The 21,795-nt window shown below is 41.8% G+C and overlaps 1 protein-coding gene across 28 annotated transcripts in view; it reads left to right on the top strand.

Annotated features, from left to right (window-relative positions):
* Positions 1 to 19,917, top strand: part of MAP4K4 (mitogen-activated protein kinase kinase kinase kinase 4) — a 171,823-nt gene extending 151,906 nt beyond the window's left edge. For 24 of the 28 annotated variants that reach the window (XM_054388490.1, XM_054388630.1, XM_054388648.1 and 21 more), the window contains 9 exons: positions 548 to 665; positions 929 to 1,099; positions 4,692 to 4,835; positions 10,561 to 10,695; positions 13,581 to 13,681; positions 14,414 to 14,563; positions 15,360 to 15,519; positions 18,213 to 18,352; positions 19,388 to 19,917. In XM_054388490.1, the coding sequence (XP_054244465.1) occupies positions 548 to 665; positions 929 to 1,099; positions 4,692 to 4,835; positions 10,561 to 10,695; positions 13,581 to 13,681; positions 14,414 to 14,563; positions 15,360 to 15,519; positions 18,213 to 18,352; positions 19,388 to 19,471 (1,203 nt within the window). In that variant the 3' untranslated portion in view covers positions 19,472 to 19,917. Of the gene's footprint in view, positions 1 to 547; positions 666 to 928; positions 1,100 to 4,691; positions 4,836 to 10,560; positions 10,696 to 13,580; positions 13,682 to 14,413; positions 14,588 to 15,359; positions 15,520 to 18,212; positions 18,353 to 19,387 lie in introns of all 28 variants that reach the window. The other 4 variants (XM_054388639.1, XM_054388549.1, XM_054388531.1 and 1 more) reach the window with 1 other exon arrangement.
* The last annotated feature ends 1,878 nt before the right edge of the window (positions 19,918 to 21,795 follow it).

Below are 21,795 nucleotides of genomic sequence, written 5' to 3'. Positions count from 1 at the left end.
GCAAGAGGCTCAGGTTAAACAAAACAGGGAAAGCGAACAGTAATGGACATTGAAGCATGATCCATCGTAGCAGTGAGAGCTTGATCCCAGATGGTTCTGAATTTGTCACACAAGCCAAGAGATCAAACATGATAATTTCTTAAACTAGCTTACTTTAGGACATGTGTCATAAATTCCAAAGTTGTAGGTAGTGGACAGCTTGCAGAGAAGGTAGTATACATACATACATTTAAGCAGCTTTTTTTAAAAAAAAGAGATACTCCCTCTCTTTGTGCCTGATTCTAGTGGCCAGTCCTAAAAGTCTTCACTAGTAGTTGAGGTGACAGGGACAGCACTTTAGGTAGCTAGATTTTGCTGTAATGTGTGCAGTGTGTGTATGTATCTAGTTTAGCTGTGGTGCCTGTAGTGCGTTGTGTATCTAGAAAGGAAGTATAAAAGCTTGGGGAGGCTTTATAGCATAATTCTGTAGTGATTTAAAAATGTTGGTTGTTGTTATCCATGCTTTTTGTTGCCATTAATATTAATGAAGTTGAAATTTACATTGCAGACTCAGTCCGCTAGTAACACACTCCAGAAACACAAATCTTCCTCCTCCTTTACACCTTTTATAGACCCCAGATTACTACAGATTTCTCCATCTAGTGGGACAACTGTGACTTCTGTGGGTAAGTAGCTGAAGATGGCAATTGAAAAATGTTTCAGTGACTTCAGTGGCTCTTTAAAGTACTTATGAATGTTACCATCATGCTTTTTATTTGATTTGCAATGGATTGCATAGTTTGTTCTTTTTCCATTTACATTTCTAACAAAAATAAAGACTTGCTCAATATTCTCAGTTACTGATTGGTCTTGCATGGTGTAAATAATATATGGCTGGATTTAGCACTTGAGGGATATTACATGCACTTTCTTTTTCTTTTTTTTTCAGTAGGATTTTCTAGTGAAGCAATGAGGTCAGAGGCAATAAGGCAAGACCCTACACGGAAAGGATCCGTTGTCAATGTGAATCCCACAAACACGCGGCCACAGAGCGATACCCCAGAGATTCGCAAATACAAGAAGAGATTCAATTCTGAAATACTGTGTGCTGCCTTATGGGGTAATGCAAACCTCTTCCTCCCTTGCCTCCTTCACTTCTGAGGTGCAGACATGCGAGTGTCAGCTTAGCAGTCTTCAAGAATGTACCTCTGAAACCTTAGCTGTTCTCTGCATTTATCCAATGCTTCTTTACATGTTTGTGTTGCAAGAGCTGACTATTATTGTTGTTATTATCATTATATTATTATTTTTTTTACAGTATGTTGCTTCTGCTTTGGTATAGTTTCCCACCTCTGTATCTGTGCTTCTGTTGGCACAGTTCATACTTCATTCAGCTAATCAGAATGTCCTTTTCAGCTCTCAAGCCCTTCTTGAGCCTCTTGCTTATGTGTTGTTGCAGAATTTGATTAAGTTGTGTTTTGTAAGATGACTTTCCATGTCAGTCATCAGTCAATGTAGGAAGGAAGAGGGAAAAGAGAAGGATAGAAGTAACATTTTCCAGTGTGAGACAATGGCTTGGTTTTATTAAGAGTGGTTAGTGCAGACAGGGACTGGGTATGATATGTCAGTTGACCAAGTGCATCTGACCTTCTTGTCACAAGGGATAATTGATGTTGGTGTCAGTTAGTCAGTCCTACCCTGTTAAAAGCCTTGGAGTAGTACTTGTTGTCTGCTGCAATGTGGAATCACTGCTGCAACACCCTGCAAAAGCTTTTCTCTGCTGTGTGCTTTCTTGGCCAGAATCGATGGGGCCACCTGAGATATTTTATTATCTAGATGTCAATAAATGATGCTTGTGTACATTACAGGAATATTTATCTAGTGTCCCTAAACTTAACAGGCCTTACATGCACAGACCTGTCATTTTAAAAACTGCAAAAGGATTGTTAGCTGTACCCCTGAGTCACACAGTAATCGTATAGGTATCACAGTCCACTTGTCAAAATTTTCACAGCTCTTTCCAAGGCTTTAATTATCTATAGGGGTTATTTCCAGCATTTCTTGTTTCTCAGAACTGCACTGTCGTCAATTAAATAGCTCTTCCATCACCTTATTTTCCTATCTGCTGCTTGCTTTATTTCCAGAATTTACCAGTAGGAGTTTCTTGCCCCAGTGCTATTTCTGCATGTAATCATATGAATAATTTTTCTGATAAAAAGAAACTTGTGCAAATGTAAACTTACAGGCTGTGAGAGGGCGAGGGCAGGAAAAAATTGCATGCGATCAGTAAAGATGACTCATAATTTCTCTGATCTGCCTTGTTTTGCCAGTAGCAATTTGTGTTAATGGTTTTATAGGTCTTTGATCTGTGTTATCTGACTGTTATGGTGATTTGAAGAATAGGTGTAAAATTCTAGAGGTGTTTTACAGCTGTAACAAAGAACTGATGGTGATGCAAGCTGGTACACATGCTTATTTCTTGATAATGTTTAGCTTCCTGTATGCTTAAGCAAATTAAGCCTTTTCATGGTGATGTTTTGTACTCAGAGAGACTTGCTTTGCCTTTGCCAATGGTAATGCCATAGTATCTGGAAGGTTGCTGACTGCATGAGGTCTAAGATGCTGTTTCTTATAGCTCTCTGTAGTGCTAATAACATGAATCTGGTAAGAAAGATTTTTGTACCCAGCCTCCACAGAGAGCTTGTCCTTTTTTCAAGAAGCATTTTCATTTGTTTGAAAAACCAGCAGTACTTAATTCCAGGGTGGAAGTAGAAGAGCTCTGCTGGCTGTGAATAAAGACAGAGCCTGCATTTTAAAATAGAGGCACTGCTTACCACCAGCGTAGTACCTCATGAGTTTAATCTCAAAATGCTTATAACGAAGGGAAGGAATCAGGGACAGACAAGTGTGTGATCTCAAAGTAGAAACAACTGGACCAGAAATACAGCAGAGGAAGAGATGAGGATAGAGGAGGGAGTGATTGAGCCCTGATGAGCAGAGAGGGGAAGGGACTCTGGGGAGCAGATTGCACATGGCTTGCAATCCCTGCTGGAAAAAGTACAAAAATGTGTTGAAGCTGAATCACTTACAGCTTTAGTCAATGGTTCCTGGAGCTACAGGAGGGAGACTGACTGCTGGGCACTTCTTGGCTGGTTTGGTGCTGCTACAGCCTGTTCGAAGCCCTGATTCAGTGCATGCCTTGCTTTCCTGCATCCTTCTGCTGCTTCCCAGTTTGAACACGCCTCCCCCTGGGGAGAAATGCCCCTGGGGGATGTGGGCTGGTATCCAGTAGTGCAGATCCATGTGAGGGATGCAGAGGAAGGAGGAGAGCAGGATGGTAATGGATGAGGTGTCAGCAGCTGGAGGAGAGCCTGGGTAGCAGACCCTCTTCGAAAACAGGCGTTGTGCCTGCTGGAATCCATGGGCTCTTCTGTCTAGGGAAGGCAGATGAGTAGTGGAGGACCAAATCTGAGCAAAGAGATGTAATGGTTTCTGGGGACTGCTGAAACTTCCTTAATGGAAAAGCAAGAGAGAGGAAAGCAGAGTTGTGTGCTGGTTTCCAACCTCAAGATGGGTTATGTCCAGTCATTCTCATACAGCCAGAGGCTTTTCAAAGAGCAAGAGCCTCAGGCACCAACAACTACAGGCCCCTTCACTGTTGTTACCTCCCCTTGGCTGTTGCTCTGCTCCCCTTTGACACCCTGTCCCCCATGTGCCCCCTGGGTCAGGTTGAATGTGCCCTCCTTTTTGCAAATCATTCTCATGTCTGGTAGCCAGGGGTGTTTTTCGGATAGTGTTCCTCATCCTTGTGAGCAATGCCCTTTTTCAGTACTCTGAGAAGTTGTGTCACTGCTATAGATGCAGACCAGACTGAGATACAGATTCCTGTGTGCTTGGCCCATGTTCCTTGCTAGGGATGGTTCATTATCCCAAATGATGCATCCATTGGCACCAGTATAGTTATGTCTGGGAATTAATTGTCTGACTAGGGATTAAAGCAGTGTAACTATGATCATCATGTGTGAGATTCGTCTTTCTTATGCTTCAGGATGGTGAGTTTTACATTGGAGTTGCACCACAGAAGTGTCATGCAATTAGTTTGATTTCCATCCCCTATACTTTATCTGATCACAATGTGTGACTCCTGGATTGAAACACTATTGGAAATAGTTAAGAAATTTAAGAGTGATAATATATTAATAAATCTTTTAAATCTAGTCTCAGGTATGCACACATACACTTATTGCTAAAAAATCCCCCAGGCTAATTTATTTGAAATGCTAAGGTTTTGTGGGATTCCTGGAGGGTGTTCCAGTGGATGTTTGGACCTTGTCAAAAGCATCCTGTTACCAACCACCCCCTACCAACAGGTAATGCATGTTCAGAATAAAAGCTTGGGTTCCACTTTGTCCCTCACTTCTCCTCCAACATTAGCATGCCCTTTTGTTTGCAGATTGGTGCTTTAGAAAGCTCTCCATGATCTTACCAGTCGCACTCCCTTGTGTACTGCAATTTAGTGTCAGTAGTCAAGGTGGACAGATAATGTAGTGAGCCTCTTCATCATGGGATCTTTTAGGCCTCAGGCAGCTGAGACCCAGCCAGCAGTGGTTAGACCTGCTTTAAACAAGACAGTTGCTGTAACAAGCATCAGTTCATCAGAATATGTGGGAAATCTGCCTCCTAACTTGGATCTTTGGTTTTGTTTCTTCTAGGAGTGAACTTGTTAGTGGGCACTGAAAGTGGTCTGATGCTGCTAGACAGAAGTGGTCAGGGGAAGGTTTATCCACTCATCAATCGAAGACGATTCCAGCAAATGGATGTACTTGAAGGGCTGAATGTCTTGGTGACAATTTCTGGTAAAGTTAACTGTTCAACATGATTTTTCCCCACATTTGGCATGTCATGGCAGAGAACTTTTCTTGGCAGCCTGTGTGTTGAGGGGGAAGTCCTGACTTGACTGAAGTCATTGGATTTTCCATCTTTTCACCTCTCTGAGTCTGCACTTTGTTTCTGCAAGTGAATCATTTTCCACACAATACTCTGTGCCTGCCTGTACCCTGTCCTTCCTCCTATGGGGTGGCCTTTAAAAATGCTGCTCAGACTTTGGGGAAATGTCTGGCTTTGTTTGTTCAATGTTTGGGAGCTGTAAGTTAAAGTGCTTTGTGGAGTTTGTAAAAATGGCATTCTTTCTCTCTGCCATGATTACTATGAACCTGGCCTCTTTCTTACTAAAACATGATTTGCTGCTTGGGTTTAAAGAGCTCTTGTATGTATTAAAATCTATAGAATGGGGAATGCTCATGCAAAATAGGGAAATAAGTGTGGTGTGCAGTGAGCATGCATGTGTTTGGGAGAGGGGAGGACAATGCACTGAGAATGAGAAGGCATGGTCAGTGCAGCTTTTGGCCTTGTCTCTCACTGGGTGCCAATGCAGATGGCAAAACAACAGGAGGTGAAGTTACAGTAGTGATTGTTGTGTTTGTTGTGTGGGTGCTGATGAAAACCATGTTTTATAAAGCTTGAGGTTCCAGACTCTTCGGCTCCAGAGAGCTATTGTGTAAGGTTACCCTGCTTTTAAGCAACATGAGGTGGTGCACTGTTAATCTTTCTTCACAGGTGTCATTTCAACCATTTACCTTCCTTTCCTTTCAGCTTGTTTGTGAAATCAGCCTTTGCTATGCTGTACATGCGTGTCAGGGAGAGGACGTTAGATGAGGTTCCTCACAGTAGCCCTTCTGTTATTGTTCAGAGCAACTCAGAATTTTGTTGAGACTCCAGAACCCCTCTGACTCTACTGGGGGAGCTCTCTGGTTCTCCTAACACTTGTGCAACAGGAGACACACCTACTCAATTTAATGGAATTTAATGCATTAGCAGTGTTATGCAGCTACAGGTCCAAAGAGCTGCAGCGGTGTTGTCAACACAAGACTTTGTCTCTGTTTAGAGGAACCATATTTTGTTAGCTTGTTACCTGCTGTGTTCTCAGCTACAGCTGTGCTGTGAAATCCTTGAAAAGAAAAGATTAATCAAGGAGGGCTTAAAAAACCCAGAACCTCCTGTGTGTTCTTTTGCTGTCTAATGCTGTACATTAAAATGCAAGCTGTTTGAAAAACACCATTTGATAGAAGAGGTTTTTATAGCAGAGTTTGCAAGCAAAAATATGATATAATCCAGCTTGTTTAAAGTCTGTTGGTTTGAAACATTCACAACAAGTGTCTGTGATTCAGTCTTGTGTGTAATTATTTGAGGTTCATTTACGTTTGCATCAGTCATGATCCGAGTACCCTGACACGTCCGTTTTCTTTGTTTCCTTCAAAACTATTACTTCCTCTGTGGGGACACGCTACATTAACCCTTAAGGAAACCAGCTGATCTTTGGCTGGTTTGTGCCTTCATCTCTGCCCCATCTCCTGCATTTTATGCCATGTTTCTGCAAACGGTGGGTTTTGGTTGATTATGGAGTTGCTTTGTCCCAGTACTGATACTGCTTTGCTGGGAGCATTGTTCAGATCCCTGTGGTGCACTCAGCCATATGTTCCCTTGAATTTTTTGGGAAGTGAAGTGCTGACAGTGGTAGAAAAGTATCACCACATTGTGTGAAAAAGTTGCAGTGCATTACGATTTGCAGGGGATTATGACCTAAAATTGCTTTTAATATATATTGTTGAGTCTGAAAAAGTTTAAATCAGTTCTTCCCCTAATGTAGATCTGAAATAAAAAAAAGTAATATTACAGAAAAGCTTCTGATACTGATACACTGAGCTGCTAGAGCTGGTACAAGAACATTTTGTAGGTCAAAACAGGTAATTGGTTCTTCAGCTCATACTGCTGAGAGGCAAAACCAGCGTCGACTGCTCAGGTCATGCTGAGAGTCAAAAAAACCCTGGAGGGGAGAGCAGCGACGTGCACACAGAACACACTCCACTTGTGGCTCCCTGAGGGTTTTACCAGTCCAACTGGCTGATGGTGGCACTCAGGAAGGTAGGAAGGGATGACAGAGTAGAAGAACTGGTTGGAGTCTGCCAGCTTAATAATTAAAAGCCACAGTGACAATAAAAACAAAAACTCAATACAGGAAAAGGGACTTGCATTCAAAACAAGGTCCGTGAGAGAAACAGAGCCAGGAGTTCTCAGAGAAGCCACTGACTGATCAATTAATTTTACGTCTAGAGTAGAGTTTTCTTTCTTATTTCATGACCATAACAATTAGACAAAAAAAAACCAAACCTAAACAAACAAACCAAAAAAACTAAAACCTGACAACAGGCTGGAGTTTTGAGAGCTGTTTAAACTGACCTTTACAGGCAGAAGGATCTAATACCCCCACTCCCAATACAAACATTAAGAGCAGCATAACTTGTTGAAGTACAGGTATAGCCTTGTTTATGTCATGAACGGATTCTGCTCTTTTCACATCTGGCTGCTGAAAGGCAGAGGAATTTCCTGTCTTGTGACTTTCCTTGTGGTCTAGACACTCAAACACAATGGGAGCACACGAGAGATTTCTCTGTTGTTTTGAAAAATGTTTCTGATTGGAGAGGAATACCCTGGTGCACATCATGTGAACCAAAAAAACAAAAAAAAACCAACTTATGCACGTGCTGGGAAATTCCCCTGTGTACTTTTTGTTCTGAATCTTCAAGTTCGACTAAGCTACTGGGGAAGCTAAAGCCATGGAAATATCTGAGAAATAATTTGTCTCCCAATGGACAGGGACTTGTGATTGTTTTAAAAACATTCCGTTCATTGTCCTGCCTGTGAGTGTTCTGAACTCTTCCTTGCCCAGAACTGCAGGGCCTTCTGGTGTGGACTGTGTTCCCTACTTTTCAATGTTTTTAAAAGAGCCCTTATGGCTGTGGTTTGCAGTATTTTCATGGGAGGATCTTTACTTGGTCAGACGTGAGACTTACGGGAATATTGCTTCCTGCTCTAGTCCCTTTTCCAAATCTTTAGAAAGCTATGGAAGTGGTGGAGCTTTATCCCTTTATGAAACATGGCTTAATAAATACAAAGTCAAGCATTAAATCAGGGTGCTCCTTTACAGCCAAATCTGCTGTCACATTTGTAGTGGGGATAAAAAAAGGACAGTGCAGTGTTACTTCACATTTCATTTGGTGCCACCACATCAGAGGAGCTTTTAAAGTTAAATAGTAGGTCCGGTATTTGAAAACAGCTTTAAATTTAAGCTCAATGGACAGGCTTTTTACTTCTAAGCTTCCTCCTCTTCTGCCCTCCTCCATCCAAGTAATCATAAAGAAAGTCTTCTAGACTGTCTGTGTTTGTAACAGAATGGCTTGTGGTGCTGGAGTCCATGGAGCAGCCTGTTTGCAATCTGTGCTTCCCCATGTGCTGCCCCAGCCTCTGCAGCTGCTTTTTCTGAGGAGACAGGCCCTGCCATCGGGGTAGGGGTTCTGTGACAGTTCCAGGACACCAGTGTGCAGCTGGTTGAGCACAGCAGGCTCAGGCTTCACGTCTTGCTGCAATCAGTATCTCCCAATGCTGTACACCCATCCCTGTCTCTGAAATGAGCAGCTGGCTGTGAACTGATCCATCAGTAGACATCATGTGAAAACTTGAAAAGACAAATTAAAGGCATTAACTAAACTGTATAGCTGGACCTGGCTGGCAGGCTGCCAAGTGGACTCTCCTGACATGTCATGGCTTTCTGCAGTGTAGACCAGTACTGTGTCACTTGGCCAACCCAGCACTGACTGCAGCAGAGGTCAGCTGTCTTCCTGTGAGTTCCAAATACCATGGAACACTGTCCACAGTTTCTGTTGGAAAAGACCTCTAAGAAGGTTGAGTTCAACCATCAACCTAAGACCACCATGGCTGTTGAACCATGTCCTGAAGTGCCATGTCTACACATTTTTTGAACACCTTCAGGGACGGTATCTCCACCGTCTCCCTGGGCAACCTATTCCAATGCCTGACCACTCTTTCAGTAAAGAATTTTCTCCTAAAATCCAATCTAAATCTCCCCTCGTGCAATTGAAGACCATTTTCTCTCATTCTATCACTTGATACTAGGGAGAAGAGACTGACCCCCACCTCACTACAATTTTCTTTCACATAGTTGGAGAGAGCAATAAGGTCTCCCCTCAGCCTCCTCCCAGTTCCTTCAGCTGCTCCTCACAAGACTTGTTCTCCAGACCCATTACCAGCTTTGTTGCCCTTCTCTGCACACACTCCAGCAACTCAATGTCCTTCTTATAGTCAGAGGCCCAAAACGGAACACAGTAAACAAGGTGGGGCCTCACCAGTGCCAAGTACAGGGACATGGTCTCTTCCCCTCTCCTGCTCGCCGCACTGTTTCTGATACAGGCCAGGATGTTGTTTGGCTTCTTGGCCACACTGATGGCTCATGTTCAGCCAGCTGTCAACTGGCACCCCCAGTTCCTTTTCTGCCAGGCAGCTTTGCAGCCTCTCTGCCCCAAGCCTGTAGCATTGCGTGGGGTTGGCGTGACCCATGTGCATGACCCAACATTTGGCTTTGCTAAACCTCATACAATTGACTTTGGCCCATTAATTCATCCTATACAGATCTCTCTGTGGAGCCTTTCTCAAACTGATCAGCACTCCCACCCAATTTGGTGTCATCTGCAAACTTACTGAGGGTGCACTCAATCCCCTCATCCAGATCACTGATAAAGATGCTAAACAAGTATCTACCAAGACTGGCCTCAAAACTGAGCTCTGGGAACACCGCTTGTGTCGGCCACCAACTGGATTTAACTCCATTCATCACCACTCTTTGGGGCCCATGAGCCAGCCAGTTTTTTACCCAGTGAAGCCACCACCCACCATCCAAGCCAGTCATCAGCTTTCAGCAAGCAGATGAAGTTTTCATGGGTCATGTGAAATTCTCTCACTGCAGTTTCAGATACGATGCATTTTTCCTTCAAACAGAACTGGTGTAGTTCAGCAATGAAATTGTTCAGTGCTGTTGCTTGGTGTGCTTTTCCACTAGGGAAATAATGAACAATCTTAATAAAACCTCTGTCTCTGATGATGATAACAAGGGATGGAAATGTCCTAGTCACTGACTGGGAAGAATTTGTATAATGCATTTAATCAGCATATTCTTCTTCATTTTCACTTTTGCCTTTCAAAACCCAGTCCTGTTATCTTCTGATAACTGTATAGATAATTTTGGGCCTCAAATTCCATCCTGCTGCACCCCTACAGGTGTTTGCGAAAAAGAGCTGTTCTGACTCAGCTGTATGTATTGCTTTTATCTTGGTGCATGACTCTCTGGTGCTTTTGTTGTGGGAGTATAACCCTTTTCTAATGGAAGTTGTTCACATCCTAAGAACCAGACAACCGAAGAGTTTGTCATTTTGTGTTCATGTGGTTTTACCATGTGCCACTATCATTAAGTATCAGAAAAGCATGTATTTGGGTGGAGTCTGGAGTAAAGCTGTTATGAATATAAAAACTGAGGGAGATCTCTGTGGTTGCAGCAGTTTCTCATTCATTATTACTTTGGTTTGCCCTGCAGGGCTTGCTGTTTGCTTGGGCAGGGTTTTTTGCACTTACCTTCCTATGGAGATAAACCAGTCTTTCTCACTTTGTGGCCAGGTAAGAAGAACAAGTTGCGAGTTTACTATTTGTCCTGGTTAAGAAATAAAATCCTTCACAACGACCCTGAGGTTGAAAAGAAACAGGGCTGGACAACGGTGGGCGACTTGGAAGGCTGTGTGCACTATAAAGTTGGTGAGTAGCAAACGCAGCAATCAAATCATTCAGATACAGGTTGGCTGAGAAAGGAATGTACAGTGTGTGTAGCCCCTAGGTTTGAGGTTTGGGTTTATTTCTAGCTGTCTTCCCTCTCTTGAGGTAAGCTTTTCTGGAAAAGCACCAGAATGGATGGCAAGTTACTGGGTTCAACTGAATATGGGAAAGGTTTTGAGGTGAAATGCTGGGCTGTGAACTGGAGCAGGCGCAAATTCCCATCTGTCTCCTTCCCTTACTGGATGCAACTTCCAGGGGAGTGCTAATATGGACAGTGAAGGCTGGTAATGTGTCACCACCTCCTTTATGCACTTAGGTAATGAAAGGACTCTGTTCAACCAGCAGGTTTCCCTCATCTTTTACCATAATGAAATCACACGCTCGGGTGGAGTGAAAAAAGTTTCTCTCTTTAATGTAGATTTTAAAGATGGGGTAAAAAAAGAAAGAGTGGGAAGAGAAAGCAAGCCCAGCTAGTACGTGAGCTTTGGGGAGGCATCTGGGAACAGAAGCATATGGTTAACTTCAAGATGATTCATTGATTCCTCTTAGCTCACAACATTTTCTAATGCTGACCACCACAGTTACAGTTATGGGATGAAGTGTGGTTTCACTAGGCTGGTGCCTGTTGAGAGATTTTAAGTAAATTAAATGTATTTGGCTGTAGAAACTTTCACCAATACTAGTGAATGGCACCTAGCATTCAGTCAGTAGAGTATGCAGTGAGCCTGCTGCCCTGCAGGTGGGGATATGAACCAAGAGCTCTCCTGCTTCAGCTTCATGAAGCATATTAATGAGCACTGGATGTTGCCGTTGATTTGGTTTTCTCCCAAGAGCCGTCTCAGTTGCTTTCCAGCTGTGTCAGTCAGTGTGGAGCAGCAGCAGAAGGTCTGAGCTCAGTCTCCTCCTGTCGTGCGTATGCTCTTGGAAAAATCTTCTAGTGGGGCATAATCAATAACAATGGCAGTAAGTGACTGATGAAGCAGGAGCCTGACCCCAAAAACAATTAATAGTGTACTTCCTGGTATCATACCCCAGGGTGTCAGCAGCATAATGAAGTGGCCTGTTTACAGTACAGTGACAGCTATTGAAAGGGAAGCTAAAACAAAGAGCGTTCTCTTCCTTGTGAAGAGGGGTTTGTTATCCTAGGCTGCAGCCTGGCACTGAACTTCCATCTGAGCCATAGATGTACAGTAGACTCCTTCAGGTAGTGAGAGGCCTCTTTGATGGCTGTGCTTCAGTTCCCAAGAAGGATGAGCTCTGCAAACGTTGGACTCGCAGTCTGAAGAATGCCACCATGGCAGCTGGCACAGATCATTTCCTTGTCTTTTTGATGCAACAGGGGTCTTGGATGTCAGGGTGAAGTGGTATTTATGGATCTCACTTGCTTCAGGCAACTTTTGGCTCCTTTAACTGATAAATTGGTCTTTTGAAACTTAAGATTTGGGTGAATTCCCAGATAGTACCCAGAGCAAGGAATGAGGATTATCAAAGGTCCCCTTTCACAAATAATATGGTTCTTTTTTCAACGTACCCCTTTTCTCCTATAATAAATTCCAAGAAGTCTTGTAAGCTAGACAAGACTGAACAAAAGCTCTGTTTTTTAGTTGCTACAGCTGTGGAGGCTGAGACACTTTTTTTGTGTGTTGAAAAATGTTTCAATCCTTTAACTGAAATTACAGTTCAGTACTCTCTGCTTTTCTGCAAAGCAAAATGAGAGCAAGTAGTAACTGTCTCTTTGTTGACAAACAAGAGACAAAAACTGCTGGTTTGTATGTTAGTAAATTAGCTAAAACACATTAAAATAGTATTTATTAAATAAGTCTAAGATTTTCACTCCTGCCATGTTTAAAAATCAGTTTTGGTAGGGAGATAGGTATGCAGAAGGTGAAGGTACATGGCTTTACTCTTTGTTTTGGAAAAGTGTCATATTCCCCTAAAAATTGGGGCAGAGAGGTTGCAGAAACTTCTAGAGGTTTCTCAGCACCAGCCAAATAATGTTTTTTTTTTTTCACCTTGCCCTAAAAAGAGTGCTGGAACCAGGTTACAGGTTAATGAACCTCAAGATTTGGAACTCCTGTGATCTGTTCCCTTCCAAATCCAAATGACAGCTGGAAATGAGAATCCAGCAACATTTCTGGAGTTGCTGTTTCCAGACTTTATGAGACCTTATCTGAGAACAGTAGTAACAAACAGAATTTTTTTCTGATCGTTAATTTAGCGTGCTGTTTGATGCAGCAATAGAGCATTTGTGGATCAGCTACGTATAATCAACAGAATTTCTCAGAAATAAAATGTCTTTCCATTTTTTTTCTTTTTTTTTTTTTTCCACCTGAGTTATCTCAGGCTTTAGGGACAAAGGACAGTGCTCTGCTTTCCAGTTCGCCTTTTGCTTTTGAAACGGCCTTGTTTCTTATCTTTTTATTTCAGTTCCCTTTTTTCCCCTTTCCTCTGGGAAGTTCTACTGTCAGTTCAAAACACTACTGCCAGTGCTGTGACTGGAACTGCCCATACACTCTGTCACAGTCATAGCCTTCTCTTATTGGAAGTGTTCCTATCTGAAAACTCATATTTTTGTCTTGATAAGTAAGCAGCATCTAAAGGGGGGAAAAAAGTGTATACAATGTGTACCAACTAGGTAGTTTGCAACATGGTGACAGGTTCAGTTACTCATAAGAGTAATAGCTTTTGTGCCATAAATGTCTCAAAATACTTGATTACAAAGAATTAGTCTTAAAATGCAGAGTTGCTAAAAAAAACCTCCAAATGCATGTAAGGATGGAGAAACACTGTAATTTGCTGCTTCTCTGAAGTAACTGGAATGACTTTGTAATTACTGCTGAATTCTTTGTTGTTTTGTTTCATTTCAGTAAAATATGAAAGAATCAAGTTCTTGGTAATTGCATTGAAGAGTTCTGTGGAAGTCTATGCATGGGCACCAAAGCCATACCATAAATTTATGGCGTTTAAGGTAAGAGTATATTTCAACCATGTTTAAGATTTTCTCATACCCACTTGCAGTTTATCCCTTCTACAAAAACATTCTGATATTTTATTGTGGCTGTATTACAGGTTCTTTGGTAAATCTGCCACAAACTTCATGTTACATTTTAATTTAGGAATTTTTTTTTTAGCTCTAAGAGACAGTACACTTAAAGTGTACTGAGCACAAACTAAAGTGACACTGTCTCAACTGTTTCATTCTCTATAAATAAAACATGAAGCAGAGGGAAGTGAACTGAGTCTAAACATCTTCGTCTGAGCAGAACAAGTCATTAAGTGTTACTCAGCATTGTTGTTCTGTGTTTTTTTCTTTTTAACACACAAGAAAAGTTAGCTGGCTTGGTATAATGAGCAGATTGATTAACAGACAGAGATGCGATGTGGGATTAAAGTAAACACTATGGGAGTCTCAGATTGCCCTGAACTTTGGGGAAAACAATTCTTAATAAAAAACAAACACACCAACCACAGTAAACCCCACACAAAAGAGCTTACATCATCATGTGATTGAAAAATGCAACAGGTTGCAGAGTAATCTGTCGTTGTCCATGAGGGATGTGTAAGCCTAACTGGTCTGATGGATGGTGGCCAGGAGCACATGGGAGGAATAAACCCATAATATCTGCATTAGAACATGTGTTTGTAAAACCTGTTGTGGTCCTGAGCATTAAAGTGAATCTCACTGATGGTTGTCTTGCAGTCATTTGGAGAATTGGTACATAAGCCATTGCTGGTGGATCTGACTGTAGAAGAGGGTCAGAGACTAAAAGTGATCTATGGCTCCTGTGCTGGCTTCCATGCTGTTGATGTGGATTCAGGATCGGTCTATGACATTTATCTACCAACACATGTAAGAGCTGCCGCTGGGGTTGGGGTTTTTTCCTTTCTTTCTGGTTTGCACCCCTTGCTTTTTTCAGGTGACCAACATGTCAGGCTGTCCCTGTGGATCACTGCCAGATGCTGGCAGCAGTAAATTGGGTGAAGGAGTCCAAGAAGATCCAGCTACTTGTGCTTAGGGGCTTGTGCTTCAGTCTCTGTCCTCTCCTCATGGTCTTCATGACTGGGAGATGTTTACTCATCTGATGTGGGCTACTGTGACTGCTTCTGGGGTAGCAGCTAAATGGCTGAATGGATAGCAAATGCTTGGCAGAGGCTGCAGGGAAGGTGGCAGTAGAAATAATATAGCAGCCCACTGATGAGGTTCAAAGCCTTAGCAAAGGCCAGATGGCCTTAGCTACCAAGGTTCCTGTTGTTCATTGTACACGAAGGCATCAAACGGGCCTGCAGTGTGTGATGCACCTCCCGAGCACAATTCACTACAGTGGGGAGGTCTGAAGTCTGCCCCTGGGCTGCTTGCCCTAGGCTGCATTTCATGAAGAGAAATGGAGACTCTGACAGAGAAGTTATCTGTTCCTATTTTCAGATGTCTGCCTTAAGATGAGAAGATTAGGTGCCCCAAAGGTTTATGGGTCCATTTTGTCACTTTGTAGGGTGTCTTGCTCAGTGGGAGCAGAGCTAGCACTTCCAAAATGAGTGGATCAGTGATCTACCATCAGCCAAAAGCAAAAAATCACCCAGCCCTTTCTCCCAGCACAGGCTCTGCAGTATTAAAACAAAAGACTTCCTCTTCTCTTCCGTCTCTCTAGATCCAGAGTAGTATCCAGCCTCACGCAATCATCATTCTCCCAAACACGGATGGGATGGAGCTGCTGGTCTGCTATGAGGATGAAGGAGTTTATGTCAACACATATGGAAGGATAACCAAGGATGTGGTTCTGCAGTGGGGAGAAATGCCAACTTCAGTTGGTAAGTGCCTCTGACATGATTTAGTGTTGACCCTTCAGTGCTGAGTCAAGGGTTAGACTGGATGATCTTTGAGGTCTTTTCCAACCAGATATACTCTGTGATGCTGTGACAAATCATGCTGTTAAGGGAGCGTGAGTGTATGCAGAAGGAAGGTATATTGGGTTTGACTTCAGATTCAGAAGCAGTGGTGCTGTAGTGTTCAGGAAAACAGATGCACAAAGTGGAGAGTAATCATACAGATCTGTTTTGTGCTGAGTTTTTAAAGAAAAAAATCCCAAACAAGCAAGCCATGGAGTTCAGGCTTGAAAAATTCTCCAGGACTGCTGCAGAAGTTTTGCTAGACAGTCACAAAGTTAGGGAAACATTTCAGTACAAAGATGCATGAGTAGCAGGTGTATAAGGTATTATTATGGGTAATGGTTCATAAATAAGAGTCTGTCTATCTGATTTGGTGTGTTTATTTTAATTCACCTGCAGATTGCTCGTTTAATGTGCTCAAATAATTCTCCCACATCTCTCCAGTTGAAAATAAGGTATTTTTGAGAGTGGGAGCAATGAGCATAGTAAAACAGGTACAGATTTTTATGGACACTAGTACGTTTGTTATATCACCAGTACACACTGTGATCCTTCTGACTGCCTGTGCCACTGCATTTGAGTGCTGAGCACAGCATGGGCTGTGGTCACACACCTTCCTTTTGTTAGGCAAGCACATCGTCTGTTACTTGCTTTGGAATGGATTCATGTATTAGGAGATGACTGCTGATAGCTGTCCAAACTAAACAATAATGGTAGGAAGAAATGTAAAGAAGTTTCATGCTCAGCATGTTTACTCCTGTGGCTTAATTCATGGCTACATCTAAAAACCAAGCAGAATTATCAGTTGGCAAATTGCAGAGCCTTTGATTCTGGAGTGCCTGTGAAAGAAGTGGCACTGAGGCAGCTGACACCATCTAAACATCTCATCTGACAATTTTTAGAAGCTTTTTGGCCCAGTTACCACTAATGACATATTTAAAAATAAAAACATTTCCAATATGGCAGTATATCCAATGTTATAGGTGTACATTATACTGTAGTAGATAAATTGCTTTATTTTCACTGAAAATGATTGTGAAAAGTGTATGAAAGGAAAGCGCTGCAAAAGGGAATACTTTTTAACTGTTGTTCTTTTTATTCTTCTGTTCAGTATGCATGCAAATAGAGGAAACAGCTTATTCTTCATTAAGTTCCCATATGTTATCTTTGGCAGTATTCCCAAGACTATCCATAAAACTGCTTTTTGAATATACCTTTTGATAATGGTGGTGATTTTCTGCTGTATTTGATTAATTCACTACTATCAAGAACATTTTTTTTTCTTCAAGCTACTGCTAATCTGTTTTCCCCCAGTCACATTCTGAGGAAGAATGCTTGGGTTGTTTAGCTGTGTTTGTCCACAAAGGAAAGCAATATGACAAAAAATAGTATTTTCACTTGGAAAGCTTAATGTGAACCTCTTTTGAGATATTCAGGATGCTTTCCAGAGCGTTTGGCTTTCTCAAGGAGATCAGGTCTTTGAAGTATTGCACCTATTACAGGAGGCTAGCTCATGTTTTCTTCTAGTTTTCCTTTCTCCTCTTCCTCTGTTTTTGCTGACAGACTGCTTCAAGCTGGGGGAATAATATCATCAGACTAGCTGGTGCTAGGGACACACTGGAGTAGCTGAGTTTAGTCTATTTAAACCTCAGGTTATACTTTCTCCTTTGTCAACACCTAATTAGCCTGTCCATTTGCCAAACTTGGAATAAAAATCCTGTGTGAAATTCAATGTTCCATTTAATCGGAGGTTCTACAGTTCTCTTTGTGTCATGAATGCTCAGGAAAGAAATGTGTAACTATGGTGGTTTGAAACTGTCTTTTTAATTTTTTCTTCTCAAAGTTCAAGCAGAGAAAGCTAAAGAATGTAAATAAGTCACTATTGGGTGTAAGAAAGCAAAATAATGATTGTTCTAAACACTTCCATTGGATAGATAGAAATGTTTAAGAACCACTACTCAAAACAAAGTAGGGACAGTCGGAGTCTGAGCTCTCGGCTTCCTTGCTGGGCTGTCTGGCTGCTGCTTCTTCTTCCCTTTGGCTGAAGATAACACACTAACCTTGGCGAGCTAAGTTAACAGCCTCTCTGCTTCTTAACTTCTCTGCTTTCTGCTAGGGAGGTCTGGGGGGAGGAGGCCCCTGGGAGAGAGGCCCCTTGGGAAAGTCCCCTTTTGGGGGAAGCAAAGGGAGCTTGGTTGTGCTTTTCTGTTGATTGTATATATTTGTAAATGTTGTGAATTGTGTATATTTGTACATATTCATTACATTTCATCATAGATTGTAGATTTGTTTGTAAATACAGCTCTCACTTGCTTTCCAGACTGAGCTAGCCTGGTTAGTGTCGGTGGGGGGGATTTCAGCTCTCACACTGCTACAATAACTAACGGGGAAAAAACACCGGGAAATTAAAAAAAATATTAGGAAAACAAAAAAGGTATTCTTAGGCATGAAGCTCCTGAGAATGGAAATAGCATTCTGAATATTTGTGTAGTTACCACAAGCACATGCAGGTGATTTTGAACTAGACTGTGCATTCATGTGCTTCTTTTGGTTCCTCTGTGTTTGTTGCTCTCTGGTTGTCCTAATGGGCTGTGTGCTGTATTTTCTCTCCAAAGCGTACATCCGATCCAACCAGATCATGGGCTGGGGAGAAAAAGCTATTGAAATACGGTCGGTGGAGACTGGACACTTGGATGGTGTGTTCATGCACAAAAGGGCACAGAGACTCAAGTTCCTATGTGAACGCAATGACAAGGTATAATGCTCCCTCACCTCGCTTTGTTACCAAGATGATAGATGTGTACTTTAACTGGGTATTTGGGTTGGGTTGACCCAGACCAAGCTAAACACTCACCCAGCCTCTCACCTCGCTTCCGTCTGCTATGGGATGGGGAGAAAATGAAATGAAGGTAGAAAGACTCAATGGGTCAAGATAAATAAGAACAGCAAAAGCTGTGAATGCAAGCCAGGCAAAATAAGGAATTAATTCACAACCTTTTGTTAGCAGGTGGATGTCCAGACGCTTCCGACACGCACAATACATGCCTGGGAAGACAAATGTCATCCCCACAATGTTTCCCCTATGCTCTCCCTTTCTCTGTTCATTTATTGTTGAGCATGATGTTAATATGTTCTGGGACATCATTTTGTTTAGTTTGGGTTGGCTGTCCTAGGGTTGTCCCGAGAGAAGACCCCATTGCTGTTTACGAATGTCTGAAGGGAGGTTGTAGTGAGGTGAGGGTTGGTCTCTTCTCCCTAATATCACGTGATAAAACAAGAGAAAATGTCCTCAAATTGAACCAGGGCACATTTAGATTAAATATTAGGAAAAAAAGTCTTTACTGAAAGAGTGGTCAGGCAGTGGAATGGGTTTACCCAAGTCAGTGGTGGAGTCACCATCCCTGGAGGTGTTAAAAAAAGAGTAGATACGGCACTTGGTTTAATGTAGATATGGCACATGGTTTAATGGCCATGGTGGTGTTAGGTCAAGGTTGGACTTGATGATCTTAGAGGTCTTTTCCAACCAAAACAAATCTATGATTCTGTAAGAGAAAGCCTTGATGCTCTTCAAGGGTTATTCAGCGTTAGCCGAAACATTGGTGCATTAACAACACTGTTTAGTCACAAATACAAAGCCCAGCACCTTACAGGCTGCTATGAAGAATGTCAACTCCATTGACACCAGACCCAGCACAACACTGCAATTGCACTGTAAAGATCAGGGATGGTGAAGGCAAATAGAGCCACTGCTGTCCTACTTGCTAGGTTTACCAATCTCTTTTCTTCACAGGTTTTCTTTGCCTCCGTACGGTCAGGTGGAAGCAGTCAAGTCTATTTCATGACCCTTGGCAGGACTTCTCTTCTGAGCTGGTAGAAGCAGTGGGATTTGGCGAGGAATTGCTGACATCCAGAGCCTGAGATCTTCGTAACATGGAATTATTTTCAACTGGAGTACAGACCTGCACTAATGCAGCACTCTGTGTAAATGTGTGTGCAGGAATCACTGGTGTTAGGTTTCTTTTAGTTTTTCAACTGAGGCTGCGATGCAGCTGGTGCTGTAAAGATACTGCCATCAGGTGCTACAATGTCTTTGAGGTTTGGGATCATGCTAGAAAGCTACAGGTCGTCTTTTCCCTTCAGCTCCAGGATTCCTAGGCTTTGAAGGACTCTGTTGTTAGTGTTAAAACAGAGAGGGGGGAAAAAGGAAAAAAAAAAACCCAAAACCATACTTACCGTGAACGTGCTGTTGAGTGGACAAGGAGGTAGGCAAGAGAAGGTGAGAAGTGGTGTAGAGAGTCAGACCGGCTGAAACAGAGGGCAGATCTAGTCTAGTAATGTTAACAATGTATTTAATTGACATTTCTTTTTTGTAATGTGACAATATGTGGACAAAGAGGAAGGTGCAGGTTTTAAGAAGTTAATATTTATAAAATGTGAAAGACACAGTGACCAGGATAACTTCTTGGGGACAGGGAGGGTGGGAAGGGGCTTGGGGTGGAATTCTTGGGTGTTTTTTTGTTTTGTTTGTTTCTGCAGTTTTATTTTGGCCTGGCCAATAACTTTAGTCATTTTCTGTGTACCAGGTATTGCCTGAAAACGTGCAGATGATTAAAAAAAAAGAAAAAAGAAAAAAAAAAAGAAAAAAGAAAAAAAGAAAAAAAATTCATTTTCTATAATGATTCTGTGTTAGGCCAGAACTTGGTTATGTCACAGTATTAGCACTGCCTCAGTTAAAGGTTTAATTTTTGTTTAAACCTAGAAGTGCAACAACAGTTTTACCACAGTCTGCACTTGCAGAACTAGGAAAAAAAAAAGAAAAATGAAAAAAAAAAAAAGAAAATCCAAACTACATATGTTTATTTTTTGTGCCTACCTCATTGTTTTTAATGCATAAAATAAAAGAGGTGGTTTAGTTTATACGTTTTTAGATGAAAACCATTAATGTCTAATTTAATCTTAATACCAAAACTACCAGATTGAGAGGTTTCTGACTGTTATTGCATAGCAAGTTTCAGCAGGAGGAGAGAGTGGTCCTTTGGGGCAATAGTAGTAGCGGTATGGCAGTGAGACACTGATTAATGTAATTTGCTTAAAAAATTTGGTGAAGCAAGCATTTTTAAAACCAGTTTCATCCTTAATAGAAGTCTGAATTTAGCCTAAAACCAGGGGTTTCCCTCTTCTAACATGTGGGCTTAGTAACAGGCAGGTAAAAATAACTAGGCTAGTTCTTCTATAAACTGTTAAATGTTGTAGGAAACATTTTGGGGCGGTGATGTTTTTTCTTTTTTAAGAATGCAATGCACTAAAACTCTTTTAAGAATGTAGTTAATACTGCTTATTCATTAAAAACAGCGTATACCTGTGTTTAGATTTAAGATCCCAGCTCTGGCTTTTTTTTTCTTTTCTTTTTTTTTTTTTAAAGTCAGTTTTATTTTATGAATTAAGTTCTGACATTTGTAATAAATGTCTTGAGAGTAATAATTTGTTTAATGGCTACATGTTCATTACTTGAGAAACCTTGAGTGTATAATAATCTGTTGGTGTTATGTAATAATGCACAGTGTCACGATTCAGCCATATTCCTTTTAAGTTTTCACTTTTTTGTTGTTTTTTAAATTCCTTTGGTGGGGTACTTTGTTGACAGCTGCCTTAAGCTGTTCATTCAGTGAACAGGCTCTCAGTGTTTCATGGGCTTTGTCTTCTGCTGCGGTTAACTTTCCTTCATGGCATGACAGGTAGGGCTTTTTAAACATGTATTCTTCAGTTCAGTCAAGCCGATGGCTCGAGCAGCTGGTCACACAATCAATTAAGAGCCAAGAGCACCGAGCATGAAAAGCTCAGACTCGACAGACCCTTCTTTTGGTGTCAGATCTGACTGCTGTAAATCCTTCAACCCCAGTCAGCGTTGCTGCTGAAGACTCTGCTTCGAACATCGTAGACAGTTGAAAAGTGAGCAGTAAACACATACCACCAGCACACACCTGTGCACACATTTCCCACTCCCCCACCACCCCACCCCACCATCAAAACTCAAGAAAGCCTTACATTTGCTGGCAGAGGAATACCTAGAACTATTTTTTTTTAATTGTTTGACTTTTGGATAGTGTTGAAGGTGAAGGATATGTTCTCTTCAGGCCGAGTGTGGTCAGCCAGAAGAATGATCAACCTTTTGTACTATAATGAACTAAAGGGGACTTG

This window comes from Indicator indicator, chromosome 1 (genome assembly GCF_027791375.1).
Source record: "Indicator indicator isolate 239-I01 chromosome 1, UM_Iind_1.1, whole genome shotgun sequence".
Classification (NCBI taxonomy): domain Eukaryota; kingdom Metazoa; phylum Chordata; class Aves; order Piciformes; family Indicatoridae; genus Indicator; species Indicator indicator.
Note: the sequence above shows the minus strand (reverse complement) of the source record. Positions and strands in the feature narration are given on the sequence as shown.